Genomic DNA, 24531 nt, shown 5'->3' on the forward strand with positions numbered 1-24531 from the left:
CATGTAACAATTTCACTGAGTTACAGTTCATATCAATTGAAATAAATGAATTAGGCCCTAATCTATGGATTTCACATGACTGGGAATACAGATATGCATCTGTTGGCCACAGATACCTTAAAATGAGGTAGGGTTGTGGATTAGAAAACCAGTCAGTATCTGGTGTGACCACCATTTGCCTTATGCAGTGTGACACATCTCCTTCACATAGATTTGATCAGGCTGTTGACTGTTGACCAATCAGTCAACCAATCAACCAACCATTCAGTCAACCAATCAGTCAGTCAACCAATCAATTAATCAACCAACCATTCAGTCAACCAATCAGTCAGTCAGTCAACCAATCAACCAACCATTCAGTCAACCAACCAATCAGTCAACCAATCAACCAATTAACCAATCAATTAATCAACCAATCAACCAACCATTCAGTCAACCAATCAGTCAGTCAACCAATCAACCAACCATTCAGTCAACCAATCAGTCAGTCAACCAATTAATCAAGTAATTAACCAATCAATCAGGTGTGTCTTACTTGTCACTCCAGGGCCCGTTCCACTCCACCTGTCCCCAGGGGTTCCTGAGGCGCACCAGACGCACCTTAGATGCCTTGTGCTGGGACTGCTTACACTGAGGAGAAACACACACACACCAGTCCATGTAACAATCACCATGGTAACAACCACCTTAGATGCCTTGTGCTGGGACTGCTTACACTGAGGAGAAACACACACACACCAGTCCATGTAACAATCACCATGGTAACAACCACGGGTCCATTCAGTCAGCTTTCAAAAGGACTACAGTCATCTAACCACAGCTCTGTATCTCATGGTTGATCTAATAATGTTGTCCGTCCGTCCGTCCGTCCGTCCGTCCGCCCGCCCGCCCGCCCGTCCGTCCGTCCGTCCGTCCGTCCGTCCGTCCGTCCGCCCGTCCGTCCGCCCGTCCGTAATGTAGTGTACCTACCTACCTACCTACCTACCTACCTACCTACCTACCTACCTACCTACCTACCTAGTGTCTCTCATGGTCTATCTATCTAATAATGTAGTGTGTCTCATGGTCTATCTATCTAATAATGTAGTGTGTCTCATGGTCTATCTATCTAATAATGTAGTGTATCTCATGGTCTATCTAATAATGTAGTGTGTCTCATGGTCTATCTAATAATGTAGTGTATCTCATGGTCTATCTAATAATGTAGTGTCTCTCATGGTCTATCTAATAATGTAGTGTGTCTCATGGTCTATCTAATAATGTAGTGTGTCTCATGGTCTATCTATCTAATAATGTAGTGTGTCTCATGATCTATCTATCTAATAATGTAGTGTGTCTCATGGTCTATCTATCTAATAATGTAGTGTGTCTCATGGTCTATCTATCTAATAATGTAGTGTGTCTCATGGTCTATCTATCTAATAATGTAGTGTGTCTCATGGTCTATCTATCTAATAATGTAGTGTATCTCATGGTCTATCTAATAATGTAGTGTCTCTCATGGTCTATCTAATAATGTAGTGTATCTCATGGTCTATCTAATAATGTAGTGTCTCTCATGGTCTATCTAATAATGTAGTGTCTCTCATGGTCTATCTAATAATGTAGTGTATCTCATGGTCTATCTAATAATGTAGTGTCTCTCATGGTCTATCTAATAATGTAGTGTGTCTCATGGTCTATCTAATAATGTAGTGTGTCTCATGGTCTATCTATCTAATAATGTAGTGTGTCTCATGGTCTATCTATCTAATAATGTAGTGTGTCTCATGGTCTATCTATCTAATAATGTAGTGTGTCTCATGGTCTATCTATCTAATAATGTAGTGTGTCTCATGGTCTATCTATCTAATAATGTAGTGTATCTCATGGTCTATCTAATAATGTAGTGTCTCTCATGGTCTATCTAATAATGTAGTGTATCTCATGGTCTATCTAATAATGTAGTGTCTCTCATGGTCTATCTAATAATGTCATCTAATAACTCACGATACTTGGCGTAAAGTGAATCTGTATGTTTCTGTAGGTGTATCTCACCTCTTCAACGGCAGTCACAGAGTAGGCGTGGCCCTTCACGAGGCCAGTCGCAGTACGGGTCTCAAAGCGAGCGGGAACCAGGGACTGGGGAATGAACAACAAGACAGGATCACAATACACGAGGAACTGATTGGATACAGTTGGTTAAACCAATGGAAGGGGATAGTTTGGAAACTGCTCGTGATCATCGATGAGTTCCAGAACTCAATACAGTTGGTTAAACCAATGGAATAGCTTCTTCTCTTTTTCAAATGTTTTTTTTTGGGGGGGGGGGGGGGGGGGGTTCCAATCCTCTTGTAATTCTACATGCTTTAATGGATACGACAGTGAGTAGAGGGGGGTAGGAAAGACAGGATAGGACAGTGAGTAGAGGGGGGTAGGAAAGACAGGATAGGACAGTGAGTAGAGGGGGGCAGGAAAGACAGGATAGGACAGTGAGTAGAGGGGGGTAGGAAAGACAGGATAGGACAGTGAGTAGAGGGGGTAGGAAAGACAGGATAGGACAGTGAGTAGAGGGGGTAGGAAAGACAGGATAGGACAGTGAGTAGAGGGGGGGCAGGAAAGACAGGATAGGACAGTGAGTAGAGGGGGGTAGGAAAGACAGGATAGGACAGTGAGTAGAGGGGGTAGGAAAGAGGATAGGACAGTGAGTAGAGGGGGGGCAGGAAAGACAGGATAGGACAGTGAGTAGAGGGGGGTAGGAAAGACAGGATAGGACAGTGAGTAGAGGGGGGGGGGGCAGGAAAGACAGGATAGGACAGTGAGTAGAGGGGGGTAGGAAAGACAGGATAGGACAGTGAGTAGAGGGGGTAGGAAAGACAGGATAGGACAGTGAGTAGAGGGGGGTAGGAAAGACAGGATAGGACAGTGAGTAGAGGGGGTAGGAAAGACAGGATAGGACAGTGAGTAGAGGGGGGGCAGGAAAGACAGGATAGGACAGTGAGTAGAGGGGGGTAGGAAAGACAGGATAGGACAGTGAGTAGAGGGGGGGGGGCAGGAAAGACAGGATAGGACAGTGAGTAGAGGGGGGTAGGAAAGACAGGATAGGACAGTGAGTAGAGGGGGGGGGGCAGGAAAGACAGGATAGGACAGTGAGTAGAGGGGGGGGGGCAGGAAAGACAGGATAGGACAGTGAGTAGAGGGGGGGTAGGAAAGACAGGATAGGACAGTGAGTAGAGGGGGGGGCAGGAAAGACAGGATAGGACAGTGAGTAGAGGGGGGGGGGGGCAGGAAAGACAGGATAGGACAGTGAGTAGAGGGGGGCAGGAAAGACAGGATAGAACAGTGAGTAGAGGGGGGGGGGGGGGCAGGAAAGACAGGATAGGACAGTGAGTAGAGGGGGTAGGAAAGACAGGATAGGACAGTGAGTAGAGGGGGGGGCAGGAAAGACAGGATAGGGCAGTGAGTAGAGGGGGGTAGGAAAGACAGGATAGGACAGTGAGTAGAGGGGGGTAGGAAAGACAGGATAGAACAGTGAGTAGAGGGGGGGGGCAGGAAAGACAGGATAGGACAGTGAGTAGAGGGGGGGGGGGGGCAGGAAAGACAGGATAGGACAGTGAGTAGAGGGGGGTAGGAAAGACAGGATAGGACAGTGAGTAGAGGGGGTAGGAAAGACAGGATAGGACAGTGAGTAGAGGGGGGGCAGGAAAGACAGGATAGGACAGTGAGTAGAGGGGGGGGGGGGGGGGGGGGCAGGAAAGACAGGATAGGACAGTGAGTAGAGGGGGGGGGCAGGAAAGACTGGATAGGACAGTGAGTAGAGGGGGGTAGGAAAGACAGGATAGGACAGTGAGTAGAGGGGGGTAGGAAAGACAGGATAGAACAGTGAGTAGAGGGGGGGGGCAGGAAAGACAGGATAGGACAGTGAGTAGAGGGGGGGCAGGAAAGACAGGATAGGACAGTGAGTAGAGGGGGGGGGGGCAGGAAAGACAGGATAGGACAGTGAGTAGAGGGGGGGGGGCAGGAAAGACAGGATAGGACAGTGAGTAGAGGGGGGGCAGGAAAGACAGGATAGAACAGTGAGTAGAGGGGGGGGGGCAGGAAAGACAGGATAGGACAGTGAGTAGAGGGGGGGGGGGGGGGCAGGAAAGACAGGATAGGACAGTGAGTAGAGGGGGGGGGGCAGGAAGGACAGGATAGGACAGTGAGTAGAGGGGGGCAGGAAAGACAGGATAGAACAGTGAGTAGAGGGGGGGGGGCAGGAAAGACAGGATAGGACAGTGAGTAGAGGGGGGGTAGGAAACACAGGATAGGACAGTGAGTAGAGGGGGGGGGGGGTAGGAAAGACAGGATAGGACAGTGAGTAGAGGGGAGGCAGGAAAGACAGGATAGGACAGTGAGTAGAGGGGGCAGGAAAGACAGGATAGAACAGTGAGTAGAGGGGGGGGGGCAGGAAAGACAGGATAGGACAGTGAGTAGGGGGGGCAGGAAACACAGGATAGGACAGTGAGTAGAGGGGGGGGGGCAGGAAACACAGGATAGGACAGTGAGTAGAGGGGGGGCAGGAAACACAGGATAGGACAGTGAGCAGAGGGAGCAGGAAACACAGGAGAAGATATTGTGTGAAACCGTCAATGGGATGTATTTGTACCCACACCGACACAGTACATATGTGGATATGTACCCACACCGACACGGTACATGTATGGATATGTACCCACACCGACACGGTACATGTGTGCACTGAGGGTGGCGGCACTAACTGCGGGCAAGACCTCCACAGACAGGCCACATAGCTGAGCGTTTTGACTGAAATGGCTTCTAGGTCTGGTCAGAATCATAACTAAAGAGCGAGGCTCCCTGACGGGCTGCTCTATCGACGGGAGGCTCTTCCATTTCGGGTTCATGAGACCTGTTGGAGGTCGGGGGTCACGCTACTAAGGTCAGAGACCCACGTCGATAGAGCAGCCCGTTAGGGAGCCTCTCACGCTCCTAAGGTCAGAGACTCACGTCGATAGAGCAGCCCATCAGGGAGCCTCTCTCGCTACTAAGGTCAGAGACTCACGTCGATAGAGCAGCCCATCAGGGAGCCTCTCTCGCTACTAAGGTCAGAGACTCACGTCGATAGAGCAGCCCATCAGGGAGCCTCTCTCCAGGGCCTTCTTCATGATCTTGTACAGCTCCTTGGGCGCCTCCTTCATCTCATAGAATTCTGTCACGCCCCCGGTGAAGTCTTCCATGGCCTCCGTGGTGTTACCGCCCTTCAGGGCCTCATAGGAACCGTGAAGCCTGGGGAGGGGGAGTGAGGGTTAGGGTCGTGGTGTTACCGCCCTTCAGGGCCTCATAGGAACCGTGAAGCCTGGGGGATGGGAGGGGTGAGACAGGGTGAGGGTTAGGGGTTGGTCAGAGGGTGGGGAGAGGGTCAGGGGGGAGACAGAGTGAAGGAGTGGGGAGAGGGTCAGGGGGGAGACAGAGTGAAGGAGTGGGGAGAGGGTCAGGGGGAGACAGAGTGAAGGGGTGGGGAGAGGGTCAGGGGGGAGACAGAGTGAAGGAGTGGGGAGGGGGTCAGGGGGGAGACAGAGTGAAGGAGTGGGGAGAGGGTCAGGGGGGAGACAGAGTGAAGGAGTGGGGAGAGGGTCAGGGGGGAGACAGAGTGAAGGAGTGGGGAGGGGGTCAGGGGGGAGACAGAGTGAAGGAGTGGGGAGAGACAGAGTGAAGGAGTGGGGAGAGGGTCAGGGGGGAGACAGAGTGAAGGAGTGGGGAGACAGAGTGAAGGAGTGGGGAGAGGGTCAGGGGGGAGACAGAGTGAAGGGGTGGGGAGAGACAGAGTGAAGGAGTGGGGAGAGGGTCAGGGGGAGACAGAGTGAAGGAGTGGGGAGAGGGTCAGGGGGGAGACAGAGTGAAGGAGTGGGGAGAGGGTCAGGGGGAGACAGAGTGAAGGGGTGGGGAGAGGGTCAGGGGGAGACAGAGTGAAGGGGTGGGGAGAGGTTCAGGGGGGAGACAGAGTGAAGGAGTGGGGAGAGGGTCAGGGGGGAGACAGAGTGAAGGAGTAGGGAGGGGGTCAGGGGGGAGACAGAGTGAAGGAGTGGGGAGAGGGTCAGGGGGGAGACAGAGTGAAGGAGTGGGGAGAGGGTCAGGGGGGAGACAGAGTGAAGGAGTGGGGAGAGGGTCAGGGGGGAGACAGAGTGAAGGAGTGGGGAGAGGGTCAGGGGGGAGACAGAGTGAAGGAGTGGGGAGAGGGTCAGGGGGGAGACAGAGTGAAGGAGTGGGGAGAGGGTCAGGGGGGAGACAGAGTGAAGGAGTGGGGAGAGGGTCAGGGGGGAGACAGAGTGAAGGAGTGGGGAGGGGGTCAGGGCGGAGATAGAGTGAAGGAGTGGGGAGAGGGTCAGGGGGGAGACAGAGTGAAGGAGTGGGGAGAGGGTCAGGGGGAGACAGAGTGAAGGAGTGGGGAGAGGGTCAGGGGGGAGACAGAGTGAAGGAGTGGGGAGAGGGTCAGGGGGGAGACAGAGTGAAGGAGTGGGGAGAGGGTCAGGGGGAGACAGAGTGAAGGAGTGGGGAGAGGGTCAGGGGGGAGACAGAGTGAAGGAGTGGGGAGAGGGTCAGGGGGGAGACAGAGTGAAGGAGTGGGGAGAGGGTCAGGGGGGAGACAGAGTGAAGGGGTGGGGAGAGGGTCAGGGGGGAGACAGAGTGAAGGGGTGGGGAGAGGGTCAGGGGGGAGACAGAGTGAAGGTCTGTGTCTATTTGTAAACAACAGCTGGTGCACAAAATCTAATATTAAGGAAGTCTCAAGGTTTTGCTCATCTGAGGTAGAGTATCTCATGATAAGCTGTAGACCACACTATTTACCAAAAGAGTTTTCATCTGTATTTTTCATAACTGTCTATTTACCACCACAAATCGATGCTGGCACTAAGACCGCACTCAACGAGCTGTATTCGGCCATAAGCAAACAGGAAAACGCTCATCCAGAGGCGGCACTCCTAGTGGCCTGGGACATTAACGGAGGGAAACTTAAATCAGTTTTACCTTATTTCTATCAGCATGTTAAATGTGCAACAAGAGGGAAAAAAACTCGCCCTCCATTTGGCAAATCTGACCATAATTCTATACTCCTGATTCCTGCCAAAACTAAAGCAGGAAGTACCAGTGACTCGCTCAATATGGAAGTGGTCAGATGAAGCAGATGCTAAGCTACAGGACTGTTTTGCTATCACAGACTGGAATATGTTCTGGGATTCTTCCGATGGCATTGAGGAGTACACCACATCAGTCACTGGCTTCATCAATAAGTGCATTAAGGTATTTAGTCTCCAGTGGTGTTTTGACTGTACTATGTGGGAGGTATTTGGTCTCCAGGGGTGTTTGGACTGTACTATGTGGGAGGTATTTGGTCTCCAGGGGTGTTTGGACTACTATGTGGGAGGTATTTAGTCTCCAGGGGTGTTTGGACTGTACTATGTGGGAGGTATTTGGTCTCCAGGGTGTTTTGACTGTACTATGTGGGAGGTATTTGGTCTCCAGGGGTGTTTTGACTGTACTATGTGGGAGGTATTTGGTCTCCAGGGGTGTTTTGACTGTACTATGTGGGAGGTATTTGGTCTCCAGGGGTGTTTTGACTGTACTATGTGGGAGGTATTTGGTCTCCAGGGTGTTTTGACTGTACTATGTGGGAGGTATTTGGTCTCCAGGGGTGTTTTGACTGTACTATGTGGGAGGTATTTGGTCTCCAGGGGTGTTTTGACTGTACTATGTGGGAGGTATTTGGTCTCCAGGGGTGTTTTGACTGTACTATGTGGGAGGTATTTGGTGCCCAGGGGTGTTTTGACTGTACTATGCGGGAGGTATTTGGTCTCCAGGGGTGTTTTGACTGTACTATGTGGGAGGTATTTAGTCTCCAGGGGTGTTTTGACTACTATGTGGGAGGTATTTGGTCTCCAGGGGTGTTTTGACTACCATGTGGGAGGTAGTTGAGGACAGCAGCTCTGATCTTGATGAACTCACAGATGTTGTTTCAGACTAATGTAAACTTCTGTGTTGAGTCAGTTATGCCTACTAAAACCTGTAGAATCTTCCCTAACAACAAGCCTTGGGGATCAACACATCTAAAATCACTACTTGATAGGAAGAAGGCAATTTATACTGAGGGTGATGGACAGGCTTTAAGAGATGTACAAAGTCAGATCAGTTTATGCTGGGGGTGATGGACAGGCTTTAAGAGATGTACAACGTCAGATCACTTTATACTGAGGGTGATGGACAGGGTTTAAGAGATGTACAACGTTAGATCAGTTTATGCTGAGGGTGATGGACAGGCTTTAAGAGATGTACAACGTCAGATCAGTTTATGCTGAGGGTGATAGACAGGCTTTAAGAGATGTACAACGTGAGATCAGTTTATGCTGAGGGTGATAGACAGGCTTTAAGAGATGTACAACGTCAGATCAGTTTATACTGAGGGTGATGGACAGGCTTTAAGAGATGTACAACGTCAGATCAGTTTATGCTGAGGGTGATGGACAGGCTTTAAGAGATGTACAACGTCAGATCAGTTTATGCTGAGGGTGATGGACAGGCTTTAAGAGATGTACAACGTCAGATCAGTTTATGCTGAGGGTGATGGACAGGCTTTAAGAGATGTACAACGTCAGATCAGTTTATGCTGAGGGTGATGGACAGGCTTTAAGAGATGTACAACGTCAGATCAGTTTATGCTGAGAGTGATGGACAGGCTTTAAGAGATGTACAACGTCAGATCAGTTTATACTGAGAGTGATAGACAGGCTTTAAGAGATGTACAACGTCAGATCAGTTTATACTGAGGGTGACAGACAGGCTTTAAGAGATGTACAACGTGAGATCAGTTTATGCTGAGGGTGATAGACAGGCTTTAAGAGATGTACAACGTGAGATCAGTTTATGCTGAGGGTGATGGACAGGCTTTAAGAGATGTATAACGTCAGATCAGTTTATACTGAGGGTGATGGACAGGCTTTAAGAGATGTACAACGTCAGATCAGTTTATACTGAGGGTGACAGACAGGCTTTAAGAGATGTACAACGTCAGATCAGTTTATGCTGAGGGTGATGGACAGGCTTTAAGAGATGTACATCGTGAGATCAGTTTATGCTGGGGGTGATGGACAGGCTAGACTTCTACAGTATATATACTTAATTTCCCTTATTCATCTAGACTTGGCGTAGGATTAGGGGTACGTACTTGGCATAGAGTTAGGGGTACGTACTTGGCATAGAGTTAGGGGTACGTACTTGGCATAGAGTTAGTGGTACGTACTTGGCATAGAGTTAGGGGTAGGTATTTGGCATAGAGTTAGGGGTACGTACTTGGCATAGAGTTAGGGGTACGTATTTGGCATAGAGTTAGGGGTAGGTACTTGGCATAGAGTTAGGGGTACGTACTTGGCATAGAGTTAGGGGTACGTATTTGGCATAGAGTTAGGGGTACGTATTTGGCATAGAGTTAGGGGTACGTACTTGGCGTAGAGTTAGGGGTACGTATTTGGCATAGAGTTAGGGGTACGTATTTGGCATAGAGTTAGGGGTACGTACTTGGCGTAGAGTTAGGGGTACGTATTTGGCATAGAGTTAGGGGTACGTACTTGGCGTAGAGTTAGGGGTACGTATTTGGCATAGAGTTAGGGGTACGTATTTGGCATAGAGTTAGGGGTACGTACTTGGCGTAGAGTTAGGGGTAGGTATTTGGCGTAGAGTTAGGGGTACGTATTTGGCGTAGAGTTAGGGGTAGGTCTTTGGCGTAGAGTTAGGGGTACGTACTTGGCGTAGAGTTAGGGGTAGGTATTTGGCATAGAGTTAGGGGTAGGTATTTGGCGTAGAGTTAGGGGTACGTATTTGGCGTAGAGTTAGGGGTAGGTATTTGGCATAGAGTTAGGGGTAGGTATTTGGCATAGAGTTAGGGGTACGTACTTGGCGTAGAGTTAGGGGTACGTATTTGGCATAGAGTTAGGGGTACGTACTTGGCGTAGAGTTAGGGGTACGTATTTGGCATAGAGTTAGGGGTACGTACTTGGCGTAGGCCTTCTCCAGCAGGGCGCTCCAGAACTCGTTCCTCTCAGCAGACTTGGTGAACACCAGCTGGTTGTTGAAGGTGGGGATGCGGTCGTCAATGACGACGTCAACCCAGTCGCCATAGCGCCAGAACTGGGGCAGGAAAAGACACGGTTGAAGACGTTTGACAGGAGTTGATAATGTATTGCAATCAGGGGTCGGGGGGTCGGATTTCAGTTCAATTCAGTCAAGTAAACCCTGAATTCCTATCTCACTTTTGAGGAAATTCATTGAGGACAATTTCAAATTCAGTTACTTCTCTGAACTCACTGACTTGAAATGGAATGAGCCCTTCCCTGATAACAATACAACATAGAAATAGACAGTCTATGTAAAATGTGTTATTGTTTATAGTTATCTAATAATGAGGGTTGTTTTGATTGGTGGGTTCTGACCTGGAAGTGGAAGATTCCTCCATATCCCTCGGAGAAGCTCTGTTCCTGAGGAACGACCCGGTAGAGAAGCTTTTCGTTCAGAGTCAGACAGGCGATAGCAGCTAGCAGCCAGCAGTCACCTAGGAAACACACAGTCAGACAGGCTATAGCAGCCAGCAGTCACCTAGGAAACACACAGTCAGACAGGCTATAGCAGCCAGCAGTCACCTAGGAAACACACAGTCAGACAGGCGATAGCAGCCAGCAGTCACCTAGGAAACACACAGTCAGACAGGCTATAGCAGCCAGCAGTCACCTAGGAAACACACAGTCAGACAGGCGATAGCAGCTAGCAGCCAGCAGTCACCTAGGAAACACACAGTCAGACAGGCGATAGCAGCCAGCAGTCACCTAGGAAACACACAGTCAGACAGGCGATAGCAGCTAGCAGCCAGCAGTCACCTAGGAAACACACAGTCAGACAGGCTATAGCAGCTAGCAGCCAGCAGTCACCTAGGAAACACACAGTCAGACAGGCGATAGCAGCTAGCAGCCAGCAGTCACCTAGGAAACACACAGTCAGACAGGCGATAGCAGCTAGCAGCCAGCAGTCACCTAGGAAACACACAGTCAGACAGGCTATAGCAGCCAGCAGTCACCTAGGAAACACACAGTCAGACAGGCTATAGCAGCCAGCAGTCACCTAGGAAACACACAGTCAGACAGGCGATAGCAGCTAGCAGCCAGCAGTCACCTAGGAAACACACAGTCAGACAGGCTATAGCAGCCAGCAGTCACCTAGGAAACACACAGTCAGACAGGCGATAGCAGCTAGCAGCCAGCAGTCACCTAGGAAACACACAGTCAGACAGGCGATAGCAGCTAGCAGCCAGCAGTCACCTAGGAAACACACAGTCAGACAGGCTATAGCAGCCAGCAGTCACCTAGGAAACACACAGTCAGACAGGCGATAGCAGCTAGCAGCCAGCAGTCACCTAGGAAACACGCAGTGAGAGACACACACCTATGACATAGTTGTGCATTTGTATAACAACGACACTGTGATGTGAATCTAAAAATACCGATACAATATGTTCAGCCAGCAGTCACCTACACACACACACAACAAAATACACACACGACAAAATACACACACATCATCATCATCACACACTTACACACAATGAACACAGTCAATGATTACAGTCAATGAACACAGTCAATGATTCTGGTAAAATGTACCCAATATGTCAAATCATTGTTCTCTGAAGCCATTACAATTGATTGGAGTTAATTGGAGTTTCCCTTATTGTTTGATTATTGAGTAGTGGCCATCATCCCATTGGTTGTCAGTGGCCATCATCCCATTGGTTGTCTCCAGATGTGACTTGATATCTGAATAATACTAATGCAATATTTCCTCTGATATCTTTGTGTTGTTGAGGAAAAGTCTCCCTCCTGACCTCAGTGTTTTCTGTTTGTCTCTCAGTGTTTTCTGTTTGTCTCTCAGTGTTTTCTGGTTGTCCCTCAGTGTTTTCTGGTTGTCTCTCAGTGTTTTCTGGTTGTCTCTCAGTGTTTTCTGGTTGTCTCTCAGTGTTTTCTGGTTGTCCCTCAGTGTTTTCTGGTTGTCTCTCAGTGTTTTCTGGTTGTCTCTCAGTGTTTTCTGGTTGTCTCTCAGTGTTTTCTGGTTGTCTCTCAGTGTTTTCTGGTTGTCCCTCAGTGTTTTCTGCGTGTCCCTCAGTGTTTTCTGGTTGTCTCTCAGTGTTTTCTGGTTGTCCCTCAGTGTTTTCTGGTTGTCTCTCAGTGTTTTCTGGTTGTCTCTCAGTGTTTTCTGGTTGTTCCTCAGTGTGTCTCTCAGTGTTTTCTGGTTGTCCCTCAGTGTTTTCTGCGTGTCTCTCAGTGTTTTCTGGTTGTCTCTCAGTGTTTTCTGGTTGTCTCTCAGTGTTTTCTGCGTGTCCCTCAGTGTTTTCTGGTTGTCTCTCAGTGTTTTCTGGTTGTCTCTCAGTGTTTTCTGGTTGTCTCTCAGTGTTTTCTGGTTGTCCCTCAGTGTTTTCTGCGTGTCCCTCAGTGTTTTCTGGTTGTCTCTCAGTGTTTTCTGGTTGTTCCTCAGTGTGTCTCTCAGTGTTTTCTGCGTGTCCCTCAGTGTGTCTCTCAGTGTTTTCTGGTTGTCCCTCAGTGTGTCTCTCAGTGTTTTCTGGTTGTCCCTCAGTGTTTTCTGGTTGTCTCTCAGTGTTTTCTGGTTGTCTCTCAGTGTTTTCTGGTTGTCTCTCAGTGTTTTCTGGTTGTCCCTCAGTGGTTTCTGGTTGTCTCTCAGTGTTTTCTGGTTGTCTCTCAGTGTTTTCTGGTTGTCTCTCAGTGTTTTCTGGTTGTCCCTCAGTGTTTTCTGGTTGTCTCTCAGTGTTTTCTGGTTGTCTCTCAGTGTTTTCTGGTTGTCTCTCAGTGTTTTCTGGTTGTCTCTCAGTGTTTTCTGGTTGTCTCTCAGTGTGTCTCTCAGTGTTTTCTGGTTGTCCCTCAGTGTGTCTCTCAGTGTTTTCTGGTTGTCTCTCAGTGTTTTCTGGTTGTCTCTCAGTGTTTCTCTCAGTGTTTTCTGGTTGTCCCTCAGTGTGTCTCTCAGTGTTTTCTGGTTGTCCCTCAGTGTTTTCTGGTTGTCTCTCAGTGTTTTCTGTTTGTCTCTCAGTGTTTTCTGGTTGTCTCTCAGTGTTTTCTGGTTGTCTCTCAGTGTTTTCTGTTTGTCTCTCAGTGTTTTCTGGTTGTCTCTCAGTGTTTTCTGGTTGTCTCTCAGTGTTTTCTGTTTGTCTCTCAGTGTTTTCTGGTTGTCTCTCAGTGTTTTCTGGTTGTCTCTCAGTGTTTTCTGGTTGTCTCTCAGTGTTTTCTGTTTGTCTCTTAGTGTTTTCTGGTTGTCCCTCAGTGTTTTCTGGTTGTCCCTCAGTGTTTTCTGGTTGTCTCTCAGTGTTTTCTGGTTGTCTCTCAGTGTTTTCTGCGTGTCCCTCAGTGTTTTCTGGTTGTCTCTCAGTGTTTTCTGGTTGTCTCTCAGTGTTTTCTGGTTGTCCCTCAGTGTTTTCTGGTTGTCTCTCAGTGTTTTCTGGTTGTCTCTTAGTGTTTTCTGGTTGTCTCTCAGTGTTTTCTGGTTGTCCCTCAGTGTTTTCTGGTTGTCTCTCAGTGTGTCTCTCAGTGTTTTCTGGTTGTCCCTCAGTGTTTTCTGTTTGTCCCTCAGTGTTTTCTGGTTGTCCCTCAGTGTGTCTCTCAGTGTTTTCTGGTTGTCTCTCTGTGTTTTCTGGTTGTCCCTCAGTGTGTCTCTCAGTGTTTTCTGGTTGTCCCTCAGTGTTTTCTGTTTGTCCCTCAGTGTTTTCTGGTTGTCTCTCAGTGTTTTCTGGTTGTCTCTCAGTGTTTTCTGGTTGTCCCTCAGTGTGTCTCTCAGTGTTTTCTGGTTGTCTCTCAGTGTGTCTCTCAGTGTTTTCTGGTTGTCTCTTAGTGTTTTCTGGTTGTCTCTCAGTGTTTTCTGGTTGTCCCTCAGTGTGTCTCTCAGTGTTTTCTGTTTGTCCCTCAGTGTTTTCTGGTTGTCTCTCAGTGTTTTCTGGTTGTCTCTCAGTGTTTTCTGGTTGTCTCTCAGTGTTTTCTGGTTGTCTCTCAGTGTTTCTCTCAGTGTTTTCTGGTTGTCCCTCAGTGTGTCTCTCAGTGTTTTCTGGTTGTCTCTCTGTGTTTTCTGGTTGTCCCTCAGTGTTTTCTGGTTGTCTCTCAGTGTTTTCTGGTTGTCCCTCAGTGTTTTCTGGTTGTCTCTCAGTGTTTTCTGGTTGTCTCTCTGTGTTTTCTGGTTGTCCCTCAGTGTTTTCTGGTTGTCTCTCAGTGTTTTCTGGTTGTCCCTCAGTGTTTTCTGGTTGTCTCTCAGTGTTTTCTGGTTGTCTCTCTGTGTTTTCTTGTTGTCTCTCAGTGTTTTCTGGTTGTATCTCAGTGTTTTCTGGTTGTCTCTCAGTGTTTTCTGGTTGTCCCTCAGTGTGTCTCTCAGTGTTTTCTGGTTGTCTCTCTGTGTTTTCTGGTTGTCCCTCAGTGTGTCTCTCAGTGTTTTCTGGTTGTCCCTCAGTGTTTTCTGTTTGTCCCTCAGTGTTTTCTGGTTGTCTCTCAGTGTTTTCTGGTTGTCTCTCAGTGTTTTCTGTTTGTCCCTCAGTGTTTTCTGGTTGTCTCTCAGTGTTTTCTGGTTGTCCCTCAGTGTTTTCTGTTTGTCCCTCAGTGTGTCTCTCAGTGTTTTCTGGTTGTCCCTCCATGTGTATCTCAGTGTTTTCTGGTTGTCCCTCAGTGTGTCTCTCAGTGTTTTCTGGTTGTCTCTCCACCCCGGTGTGGAGGATGTGCCCAGTCAGGGAGTTAACTGTTGAACAATGTCAGTTTTGAGCATTTAGAATATTTTGGTCCCAGCCTGCATGGATCTTTGTTCCCCTGGATGGACGAACAGCTCAACAATGAGAAGTGCTGCTAGCTGGAATCCCCTTCCATAGAGCCAGTACAATATAGAGAGGCCACTGGTGGAGAGGCCCCTGGTGGAGAGGCCCCTGGTAGAGAGGTGGAGAGGCCCCTGGTGGAGAGGCCCCTGGTAGAGAGGTGGAGATGCCCCTGGTGGAGAGGCCCCTGGTAGAGAGGTGGAGAGGCCACTGGTAGAGAGGTGGAGAGGCCACTGGTAGAGAGGTGGAGAGGCCACTGGTAGAGAGGCCACTGGTAGAGAGGTGGAGAGGCCACTGGTAGAGAGGTGGAGAGGCCCCTGGTAGAGAGGTGGAGAGGCCACTGGTAGAGAGGTGGAGAGGCCACTGGTAGAGAGGTGGAGAGGCCACTGGTAGAGAGGTGGAGAGGCCACTGGTAGAGAGGTGGAGAGGCCACTGGTAGAGAGGTGGAGAGGCCGGTTATGAGGCTCGCAGGGGGAGAGATTAGATGTTTTCTCCCTTGAAGGGACAGGTTACCAGGGCTATAATGGAACGGGTTACCAGGGCTATAATGGGACAGGACCAACAACAGAGGATGATGGGGACCAACAACAGAGGATGAGGGGGACCAACAACAGAGGATGATGGGGACCAACAACAGAGGATGAGGGGGACCAACAACAGAGGATGATGGGGACCAACAACAGAGGATGAGGGGGACCAACAACAGAGGATGAGGGGGACCAACAACAGAGGATGAGGGGGACCAACAACAGAGGATGAGGGGGACCAACAACAGAGGATGAGGGGGACCAACAACAGAGGAGGAGGGGGACCAACAACAGAGGATGAGGGGGACCAACAACAGAGGATGAGGGGGACCAACAACAGAGGATGAGGGGGACCAACAACAGAGGATGAGGGGGACCAACAACAGAGGATGAGGGGGACCAACAACAGAGGATGAGGGGGACCAACAACAGAGGAGGAGGGGGACCAACAACAGAGGATGAGGGGGACCAACAACAGAGGATGAGGGGGACCAACAACAGAGGATGATGGGGACCTGTCCCCCCCCAAATATTCAAAACACTCAACTCAATTGTCCAAAGATAACACCAAACTAGCAAGAGAAGAGACAATCATGTTGGGGTCAGTGTAACGTTGTGTTGGAGTCATTGTAGTGTTGGGATCAGAGTAGTGTAGTGTTGGGGTCAGAGTAGTATTGGTGTTGGGGTCAGAGTAGTGTTGGGGTCAGAGTAGTGTAGTGTTGGGGTCAGAGTAGTGTAGTGTTGGGGTCAGAGTAGTATTGGTGTTGGGGTCAGAGTAGTGTTGGGGTCAGAGTAGTGTAGTGTTGGGGTCAGAGTAGTGTAGTGTTGGGGTCAGAGTAACGTTGTGTTGGGGTCAGAGTAGTGTTGGGGTCAGAGTAGTGTTGTGTTGGGGTCATTGTAGTGTTGGGGTCAGGGTAATGTTGTGTTGGGGTCAGTGTAGTATAGTGTTGGAGTCAGGGTAACGTTGTGTTGGAGTCAGGGTAATGTTGTGTTGGAGTCAGGGTAATGTTGTGTTGCAGTCAGGGTAACGTTGTTTTGGAGTCAGGGTAATGTTGTGTTGGAGTCAGGGTAATGTTGTGTTGGGGTCAGTGTAGTATAGTGTTGGGGTCAGTGCAGTGTTGGGGTCAGGGTAATGTTGTGTTGGGGTCAGGGTAATGTTGTGTTGGAGTCAGGGTAATGTTGTGTTGGAGTCAGGGTAATGTTGTGTTGGGGTCAGGGTATTGTTGTGTTGGAGTCAGGGTAATGTTGTGTTGGAGTCAGGGTAATGTTGTGTTGGGGTCAGGGTATTGTTGTGTTGGAGTCAGGGTAATGTTGTGTTGGAGTCAGGGTAATGTTGTGTTGGAGTCAGGGTAATGTTGTGTTGGAGTCAGGGTAATGTTGTGTTGGAGTCAGGGTAACGTTGTGTTGGAGTCAGGGTAACGTTGTGTTGGAGTCAGGGTAATGTTGTGTTGGAGTCAGGGTAATGTTGTGTTGGAGTCAGGGTAATGTTGTGTTGGAGTCAGGGTAATGTTGTGTTGGAGTCAGGGTAATGTTGTGTTGGAGTCAGGGTAATGTTGTGTTGGAGTCAGGGTAACGTTGTGTTGGAGTCAGGGTAACGTTGTGTTGGAGTCAGGGTAATGTTGTGTTGGAGTCAGGGTAACGTTGTGTTGGAGTCAGGGTAATGTTGTGTTGGAGTCAGAGTAATGGTGTGTTGGAGTCAGGGTAACATTGTATTGGGGTCAGGGTAACATTGTGTTGGAGTCAGGGTAACGTTGTGTTGGAGTCAGGGTAACGTTGTGTTGGAGTCAGGGTAACGTTGTGTTGGAGTCAGGGTAATGTTGTGTTGGAGTCAGGGTAGTGTTGTGTTGGAGTCAGGGTAATGTTGTGTTGGAGTCAGGGTAATGTTGTGTTGGAGTCAGGGTAATGTTGTGTTGGAGTCAGGATAATGTTGTGTTGGAGTCAGGGTAATGTTGTGTTGGAGTCAGGGTAATGTTGTGTTGGAGTCAGGGTAATGTTGTTTTGGAGTCAGGGTAACGTTGTGTTGGAGTCAGGGTAATGTTGTGTTGGAGTCAGGGTAACGTTGCGTTGGAGTCAGGGTAATGTTGGGGTCAGGGTAATGTTGTGTTGGAGTCAGGGTAATGTTGTGTTGGAGTCAGGGTAATGTTGTGTTGGAGTCAGGGTAGTGTTGTGTTGGAGTCAGGGTAATGTTGTGTTGGAGTCAGGGTAATGTTGGGGCCAGGGTAATGTTGTGTTGGAGTCAGGGTAATGTTGTGTTGGAGTCAGGGTAATGGTGTGTTGGAGTCAGGGTAATGTTGGAGTCAGGGTAATGTTGTGTTGGAGTCAGGGTAATGTTGTGTTGGAGTCAGGGTAATGTTGGGGTCAGGGTATTGTTGTGTTGGAGTCAGGGTAATGTTGTGTTGGAGTCAGGGTAATGTTGTGTTGGAGTCAGGGTAATGTTGTGTTGGAGTCAGGGTAACGTTGTGTTGGAGTCAGGGTAATGTTGTGTTGGAGTCAGAGTAATGGTGTGTTGGAGTCAGGGTAACATTGTATTGGGGTCAGGGTAACGTTGTGTTGGAGTCAGGGTAACGTTGTGTTGGAGTCAGGGTAGTGTTGTGTTGGAGTCAGGGTAACGTTGTGTTGGAGTCAGGGTAACGTTGTGTTGGAGTCAGGGTAATGTTGTGTTGGAGTCAGGGTAGTGTTGTGTTGGAGTCAGGGTAATGTTGTGTTGGAGTCAGGGTAATGTTGTGTTGGAGTCAGGGTAATGTTGTGTTGGAGTCAGGATAATGTTGTGTTGGAGTCAGGGTAATGTTGTGTTGGAGTCAGGGTAATGTTGTGTAGGAGTCAGGGTAATGTTGTTTTGGAGTCAGGGTAACGTTGTGTTGGAGTCAGGGTAATGTTGTGTTGGAGTCAGGGTAACGTTGCGTTGGAGTCAGGGTAATGTTGGGGTCAGGGTAATGTTGTGTTGGAGTCAGGGTAATGGTGTGTTGGAGTCAGGGTAATGTTGTGTTGGAGTCAGGGTAGTGTTGTGTTGGAGTCAGGGTACTGTTGTGTTGGAGTCAGGGTAATGTTGTGTCGGAGTCAGGGTAATGTTGGGGCCAGAGTAATGTTGTGTTGGAGTCAGGGTAATGTTGTGTTGGAGTCAGGGTAATGTTGGAGTCAGGGTAATGTTGTGTTGGAGTCAGGGTAATGTTGTGTTGGAGTCAGGGTAATGTTGTGTTGGAGTCAGGGTAATGTTGTGTTGGAGTCAGGGTAATGTTGTGTTGGAGTCAGGGTAATGTTGTGTTGGAGTCAGGGTAATGTTGGGGTCAGGGTATTGTTGTGTTGGAGTCAGGGTAGTGTAGTGTTGGGGTCAGGGTAATGTTGTGTTGGAGTCAGGATAATGTTGTGTTGGAGTCAGGGTAATGTTGTGTTGGAGTCAGGGTAATGTTGTGTTGGAGTCAGGGTAATGTTGGAGTCAGGGTAATGTTGTGTTGGAGTCAGGGTAATGTTGTGTTGGAGTCAGGGTAATGTTGTGTTGGAGTCAGGGTAATGTTGTGTTGGAGTCAGGGTAATGTTGTGTTGGAGTCAGGGTAATGTTGGGGTCAGGGTATTGTTGTGTTGGAATCAGGGTAGTGTAGTGTTGGGGTCAGGGTAATGTTGTGTTGGAGTCAGGATAATGTTGTGTTGGAGTCAGGGTAATGTTGTGTTGGAGTCAGGGTAATGTTGTGTTGGAGTCAGGGTAATGTTGTGTTGGAGTCAGGGTAATGTTGGGGTCAGGGTATTGTTGTGTTGGAGTCAGGGTAACGTTGTGCGGTGTAGTTATTATTTACCAAGGTCTCCCTGGCAAATGTCTGTCCTGCTGGCTCCGCCCACAATGAACTGAGGGTTCTCACAGATCTCCTGAAGACACACAGAAACACACAGACACGCGGATTAGCTGACTGGGTAGATATATACTGAAGACACACAGAAACACACAGACACGTGGATTAGCTGACTGGGGGGGATACAGTTGAAGTCAGAAGTTTACATACACTTAGGTTGGAGTCATTAAAACTAGTTTTTCAACAACTCCACAAATTTCTTGTTAACAAACTATAGTTTTGGCAAGTCAGTTAGGACATCTACTTTGTGCATGACACAAGTCCTTTTTCCAACAATTGTTTTCAGACAGATTATTTCACTTATAATTCTCTGTATCACAATTCCAGTGGGTCAGAAGTTTACATACACTAAGTTGACTGTGCCTTTAAACAGCTTGGAAAATTCCAGAAAATGATGTCATGGCTTTAGAAGCTTCTGATAGGCTAATTGACATCATTTGAGTCAATTGGAGGTGTACCTGTCGATGTATTTCAAGGCCTACCGTCAAACTCAGTGCCTCTTTGCTTGACATCATGGGAAAATCAAAAGAAATCAGCCAACAGCTCAGAAAAAAGTGTAGACCTCCACAAGTCTGGTTCATACTTGGGAGCAATTTCCAAACCCCTGAAGGTACCACGTTCATCTGTACAAACAATAGTACGCAAGTATAAACACCATGGGACTACGCAGCCGTCATACCACTCAGGAAGGTGACGCGTTCTGGCTCCTAGAGATGTACGTATTTTGGTGCGAAAAGTGAAAATCAATCCCAGAACAACAGCAAATGACCTTGTGAAGATGATGGAAGAAACAGGTACGAAAGTATCTATATCCACAGTAAAACGAGTCCTATATCGACATAACCTGAAAGGCCGCTCAGCAAGGAAGAAGCCACTGCTCCAAAACCGCCATAAAAAAGCCAAACTACGGTTTGCAACTGCACATGGGGACAAATGTCGTACTTTTTGGAGAAATGTCCTCTGGTCTGATGAAACAAAAATAGAACTGTTTGGCCATAATGACCATCGTTATGTTTGGAGGTAAAAGGGTGAGACTTGCAAGCTGAAGAACACCATCCCAACCGTGAAGCACGGGTGTGGCAGCATCATGTTGTGGGGGTGCTTTGCTGCAGGAGGGACTGGTGCACTTCACAAACTAGATGGCATCATGAGGACGGAAAATTATGTTGATATATTGAAGCAACATCTCAAGACATCAGTTAGGAAGTTAAAGCTTGGTCGCAAATGGGTCTTCCAAATGGACAATGACCCCAGGCATACTGCCAAAGTTGTGGCAAATGGCTTAAGGACAACAAAGTCAAGGTATTGGAGTGGCCATCACAAAGCCCTGACCTTAATCCTATAGAAAACTTGTGGGCAGAACTGAAAAAGCGTGTGCGAGCAAAGAGACCTACAAACCAGACTCAGTTACACCAGTTCTGCCAGAAGGAATGGGCCAAAATTCTCCCAACTTATTGTGGGAAGCTTCTGGAAGGCTACCCAAAATGTTTGACCCAAGTTTAAACAATTTAAAGGCAATGCTACCAAATACTAACTGAGTGTATGTAAACTTCTGACCCACTGGGAAAGTGATGAAAGAAATAAAAGCTGAAATAAATCATTCTCTCTACTATTATTCTGACATTTCACATTCTTAAAATAAAAGTGGTGATCCTAACTGACCTAAAACAGGGATTTTTTTTTTTACTAGGATTAAATGTCAGGAATTGTGGAAAAACTGAGTTTAAACGTATTTGGTTTAAGGTGTAATGTAAACTTCCATCTTCAACTGTACATCTGTCACTTTAGGTTTGCATGTATTCTGATCTAGTTCAACTGTTGTGAAATAGTGCCCCCAATACAGAGAATAACACTGTAACAGTACGGAGCTGACGAAGCACTGCCATTGTTTGGCAATAGAAGGAACGTACTGGTAAACACTATGCCAGTTCTCACATAGAAACACAGACACATGGGGGGGGGAGGCAGTAATCCATACGTTAGTCTTGTTTAAAACCAACCAAAGTCACATAATGCTACATTTAGCTTTTTCTAACCAAAAGCCGATGTAACCCTCATGCAAATCACCTCAAAGTAAATTCACATCCAGGCGATAAGCTACACAATCCATTTCAGAGATGTCGGACCTGTTTCCATCTGTATTACTTTAACCATATGATTCAGAACCATTTCTAACCATTCTTTAACCATATGATTCAGAATCATTTCTAACCATTCTTTAACCATATGATTCAGAACCATTTCTAACCATTCTATAACCATATGATTCAGAACCATTTCTAACCATTCTTTAGCCATATGATTGAGAACCATTTCTAACCATTCTATAACCATATGATTCAGAACCATTTCTAACCATTCTATAACCATATGATTCAGAACCATTTCTAACCATTCTTTAGCCATATGATTCAGAACCATTTCTAACCATTCTATAACCGTATGATTCAGAACCATTTCTAACCATATGATTCAGAACCATTTCTAACCATATGATTCAGAACCATTTCTAACCATTCTATAACCATATGATTCAGAACCATTTCTAACCATTCTTTAACCATATGATTCAGAACCATTTCTAACCATTCTTTAACCATATGATTCAGAACCATTTCTAACCATTCTTTAACCATATGATTCAGAACCATTTCTAACCATTCTATAACCATATGATTCAGAACCATTTCTAACCATTCTTTAGCCATATGATTCGGAACCATTTCTAACCATATGATTCAGAACCATTTCTAACCATTCTATAACCATATGATTCAGAACCATTTCTAACTATTCTATAACCATATGATTCAGAACCATTTCTAACCAGTCTATAACCATATGATTCAGAACCATTTCTAACCATTCTTTAACCATATGATTCAGAACCATTTCTAACCATTCTTTAACCATATGATTCAGAACCATTTCTAACCATTCTTTAACCATATGATTCAGAACCATTTCTAACCAGTCTATAACCATATGATTCAGAACCATTCCTAACCATTCTAAAACCATATGATTCAGAACCACTTCTAACCATTCTTTAACCATATGATTCAGAATCATTTCTAACCATTCTTTAACCATATGATTCAGAACCATTTCTAACTATTCTATAACCATATGATTCAGAACCATTTCTAACCATTCTTTAGCCATATGATTGAGAACCATTTCTAACCATTCTATAACCATATGATTCAGAACCATTTCTAACTATTCTATAACCATATGATTCAGAACCATTTCTAACCATTCTTTAACCATATGATTCAGAACCATTTCTAACCATATGATTCAGAACCATTTCTAACCATTCTGACACATCCATGTTTCAAGTAGCCATAGCAACAGTTATTCTAGCCCATAATCCTAAACATTTAGGATCCAGATAAGATGATACAAAATCTGTGAGAAATATTTGTTTTGCCATCATGAATCCCTTATCAAAGCGTCCTGAAACGTCCTTGTCGTTGACTCGGTATTGTAGATAGCATCCCACCTCCCACAGGCGTGTCCTCTCCTTCCCCCTCTTTATTGAATCATCTTCCTCTCCTGTATGTCCACCCTGCTCCCCACCTCTCCTCCTACCTTGGGTCTCTTCCAGACAATGTTCTTGACCTTGTTGGACTTGTGTCCCAGCTCCTTGTATCCCAGAGATTCCACGGAGGCTGGAAAGGTGTCATCCTCAAACAGGCACTTCTTGGTGAGGCACTCTTGTTTCAGTGTGGCAAAGTCCTGTCCTCTGAAGCGCAGGGGCTTGCTGAGGGATCCTTCTCCGTCTCTTCTCTCTCTCTCCCGGATCAACCGGTCACAGAAGAAGCCGGACGGTGTAAAGGGCATTCTGGATTTTTTTTTACTGCTGGCTTTTGCCACTTCCACTAAAGTCTTACAAGCCTAAAAAGCTAACCTATGATTGGCTGTGTCGTTGTATGACGTCCCCCTCCCTCTTGGTCATAGAGTAGACTCTAAAGGCATGCCTGGGCGAAAAAGACTCCACATGCTTTCACATTCACCTGAATTAACACACACACTGACGCACACACACACTGACACACGCAGACACACAAACAACACACACACTGACGCACACACACACTGACACACGCAGACACACAAACAACACACACACTGACGCACACACACACACACACTGACACACACACACACTGACACACGCAGACACACAAACAACACACACACTGACGCACACACACACTGACACACGCAGACACACAAACAACACACACACTGACGCACACACACACACACTGACACACACACACACTGACACACGCAGACACACAAACAACACACACACTGACGCACACACACACTGACACACGCAGACACACAAACAACACACACACTGACGCACACACACACTGACACACGCAGACACACAAACAACACACACACTGACGCACACACACACACACTGACAACACACACACACTGACACACGCAGACACACAAACAACACACACACTGACGCACACACACACACATTGACACACACACACACTGACACACGCAGACACACAAACAACACACACACACTGACGCACACACACACGCACGCACGCACGCACACACACACTGACACACGCAGACACACAAACAACACACACACTGACGCACACACACACACACTGACACACACACACACTGACACACGCAGACACACAAACAACACACACACTGACGCACACACGCACGCACGCACGCACACACACACTCACGCTCTCACACACACAAAAAAGGTTGTCTATTTGTTGCATTCCTATTGGTCCCCGAACAATGCCCCCCAACGTTCCTTAGCAGTGGTCATTTCAGTGGCGTTATTGTGTGACCACACAAAGGGGGGTTGGTGTGCCGGGCCGCGCCACCACCCCGTGTAAACAGTTGTCAGTAGATGGTCCTGCCTCTGCAGAAGGCATTCAGTCCATTTAGCGCCCTATTCCATTCTCTCCATGGAGCTCAGTATACAGCGGTCTCAGCACAACTCCATGGCAGCAGCAGGCCGAGCTCTCTCTCTCTGAGGTAAACTAGCAGGCCGAGCTCTCTCTCTCTCTCTGAGGTAAACTAGCAGGCCGAGCTCTCTCTCTTTCTGAGGTAAACTAGCAGGCCGAGCTCTCTCTCTCTCTGAGGTAAACTAGCAGGCCGAGCTCTCTCTCTCTGAGGTAAACTAGCAGGCCGAGCTCTCTCTCTCTCTGAGGTAAACTAGCAGGCCGAGCTCTCTCTCTCTCTGAGGTAAACTAGCAGGCCGAGCTCTCTCTCTCTGAGGTAAACT

The 24531-nt window shown here is 47.5% G+C and overlaps 1 protein-coding gene across 2 annotated transcripts in view; it reads right to left on the reverse strand.

The window, feature by feature from the left end:
- capn3a (calpain 3a, (p94)) overlaps nucleotides 1-23081 on the reverse strand; it is a 75984-nt gene extending 52903 nt beyond the window's left edge. For both annotated transcript variants that reach the window (XM_038982396.1, XM_038982395.1), the window contains exons 1-7: nucleotides 22830-23081; nucleotides 19179-19248; nucleotides 10455-10573; nucleotides 10019-10152; nucleotides 5097-5265; nucleotides 2038-2121; nucleotides 536-630 (exon numbers count right to left, since the gene is read on the reverse strand). In XM_038982396.1, coding sequence (XP_038838324.1) covers nucleotides 536-630; nucleotides 2038-2121; nucleotides 5097-5265; nucleotides 10019-10152; nucleotides 10455-10573; nucleotides 19179-19248; nucleotides 22830-23081 — 923 coding nt within the window. The remainder of the gene's footprint in view (nucleotides 1-535; nucleotides 631-2037; nucleotides 2122-5096; nucleotides 5266-10018; nucleotides 10153-10454; nucleotides 10574-19178; nucleotides 19249-22829) is intronic.
- Between the last annotated feature and the right edge of the window lie 1450 nt (nucleotides 23082-24531).

The sequence above is a fragment of the Salvelinus namaycush genome, unplaced genomic scaffold (assembly GCF_016432855.1).
Source record: "Salvelinus namaycush isolate Seneca unplaced genomic scaffold, SaNama_1.0 Scaffold115, whole genome shotgun sequence".
Taxonomy (NCBI): Eukaryota; Metazoa; Chordata; class Actinopteri; order Salmoniformes; family Salmonidae; genus Salvelinus; species Salvelinus namaycush.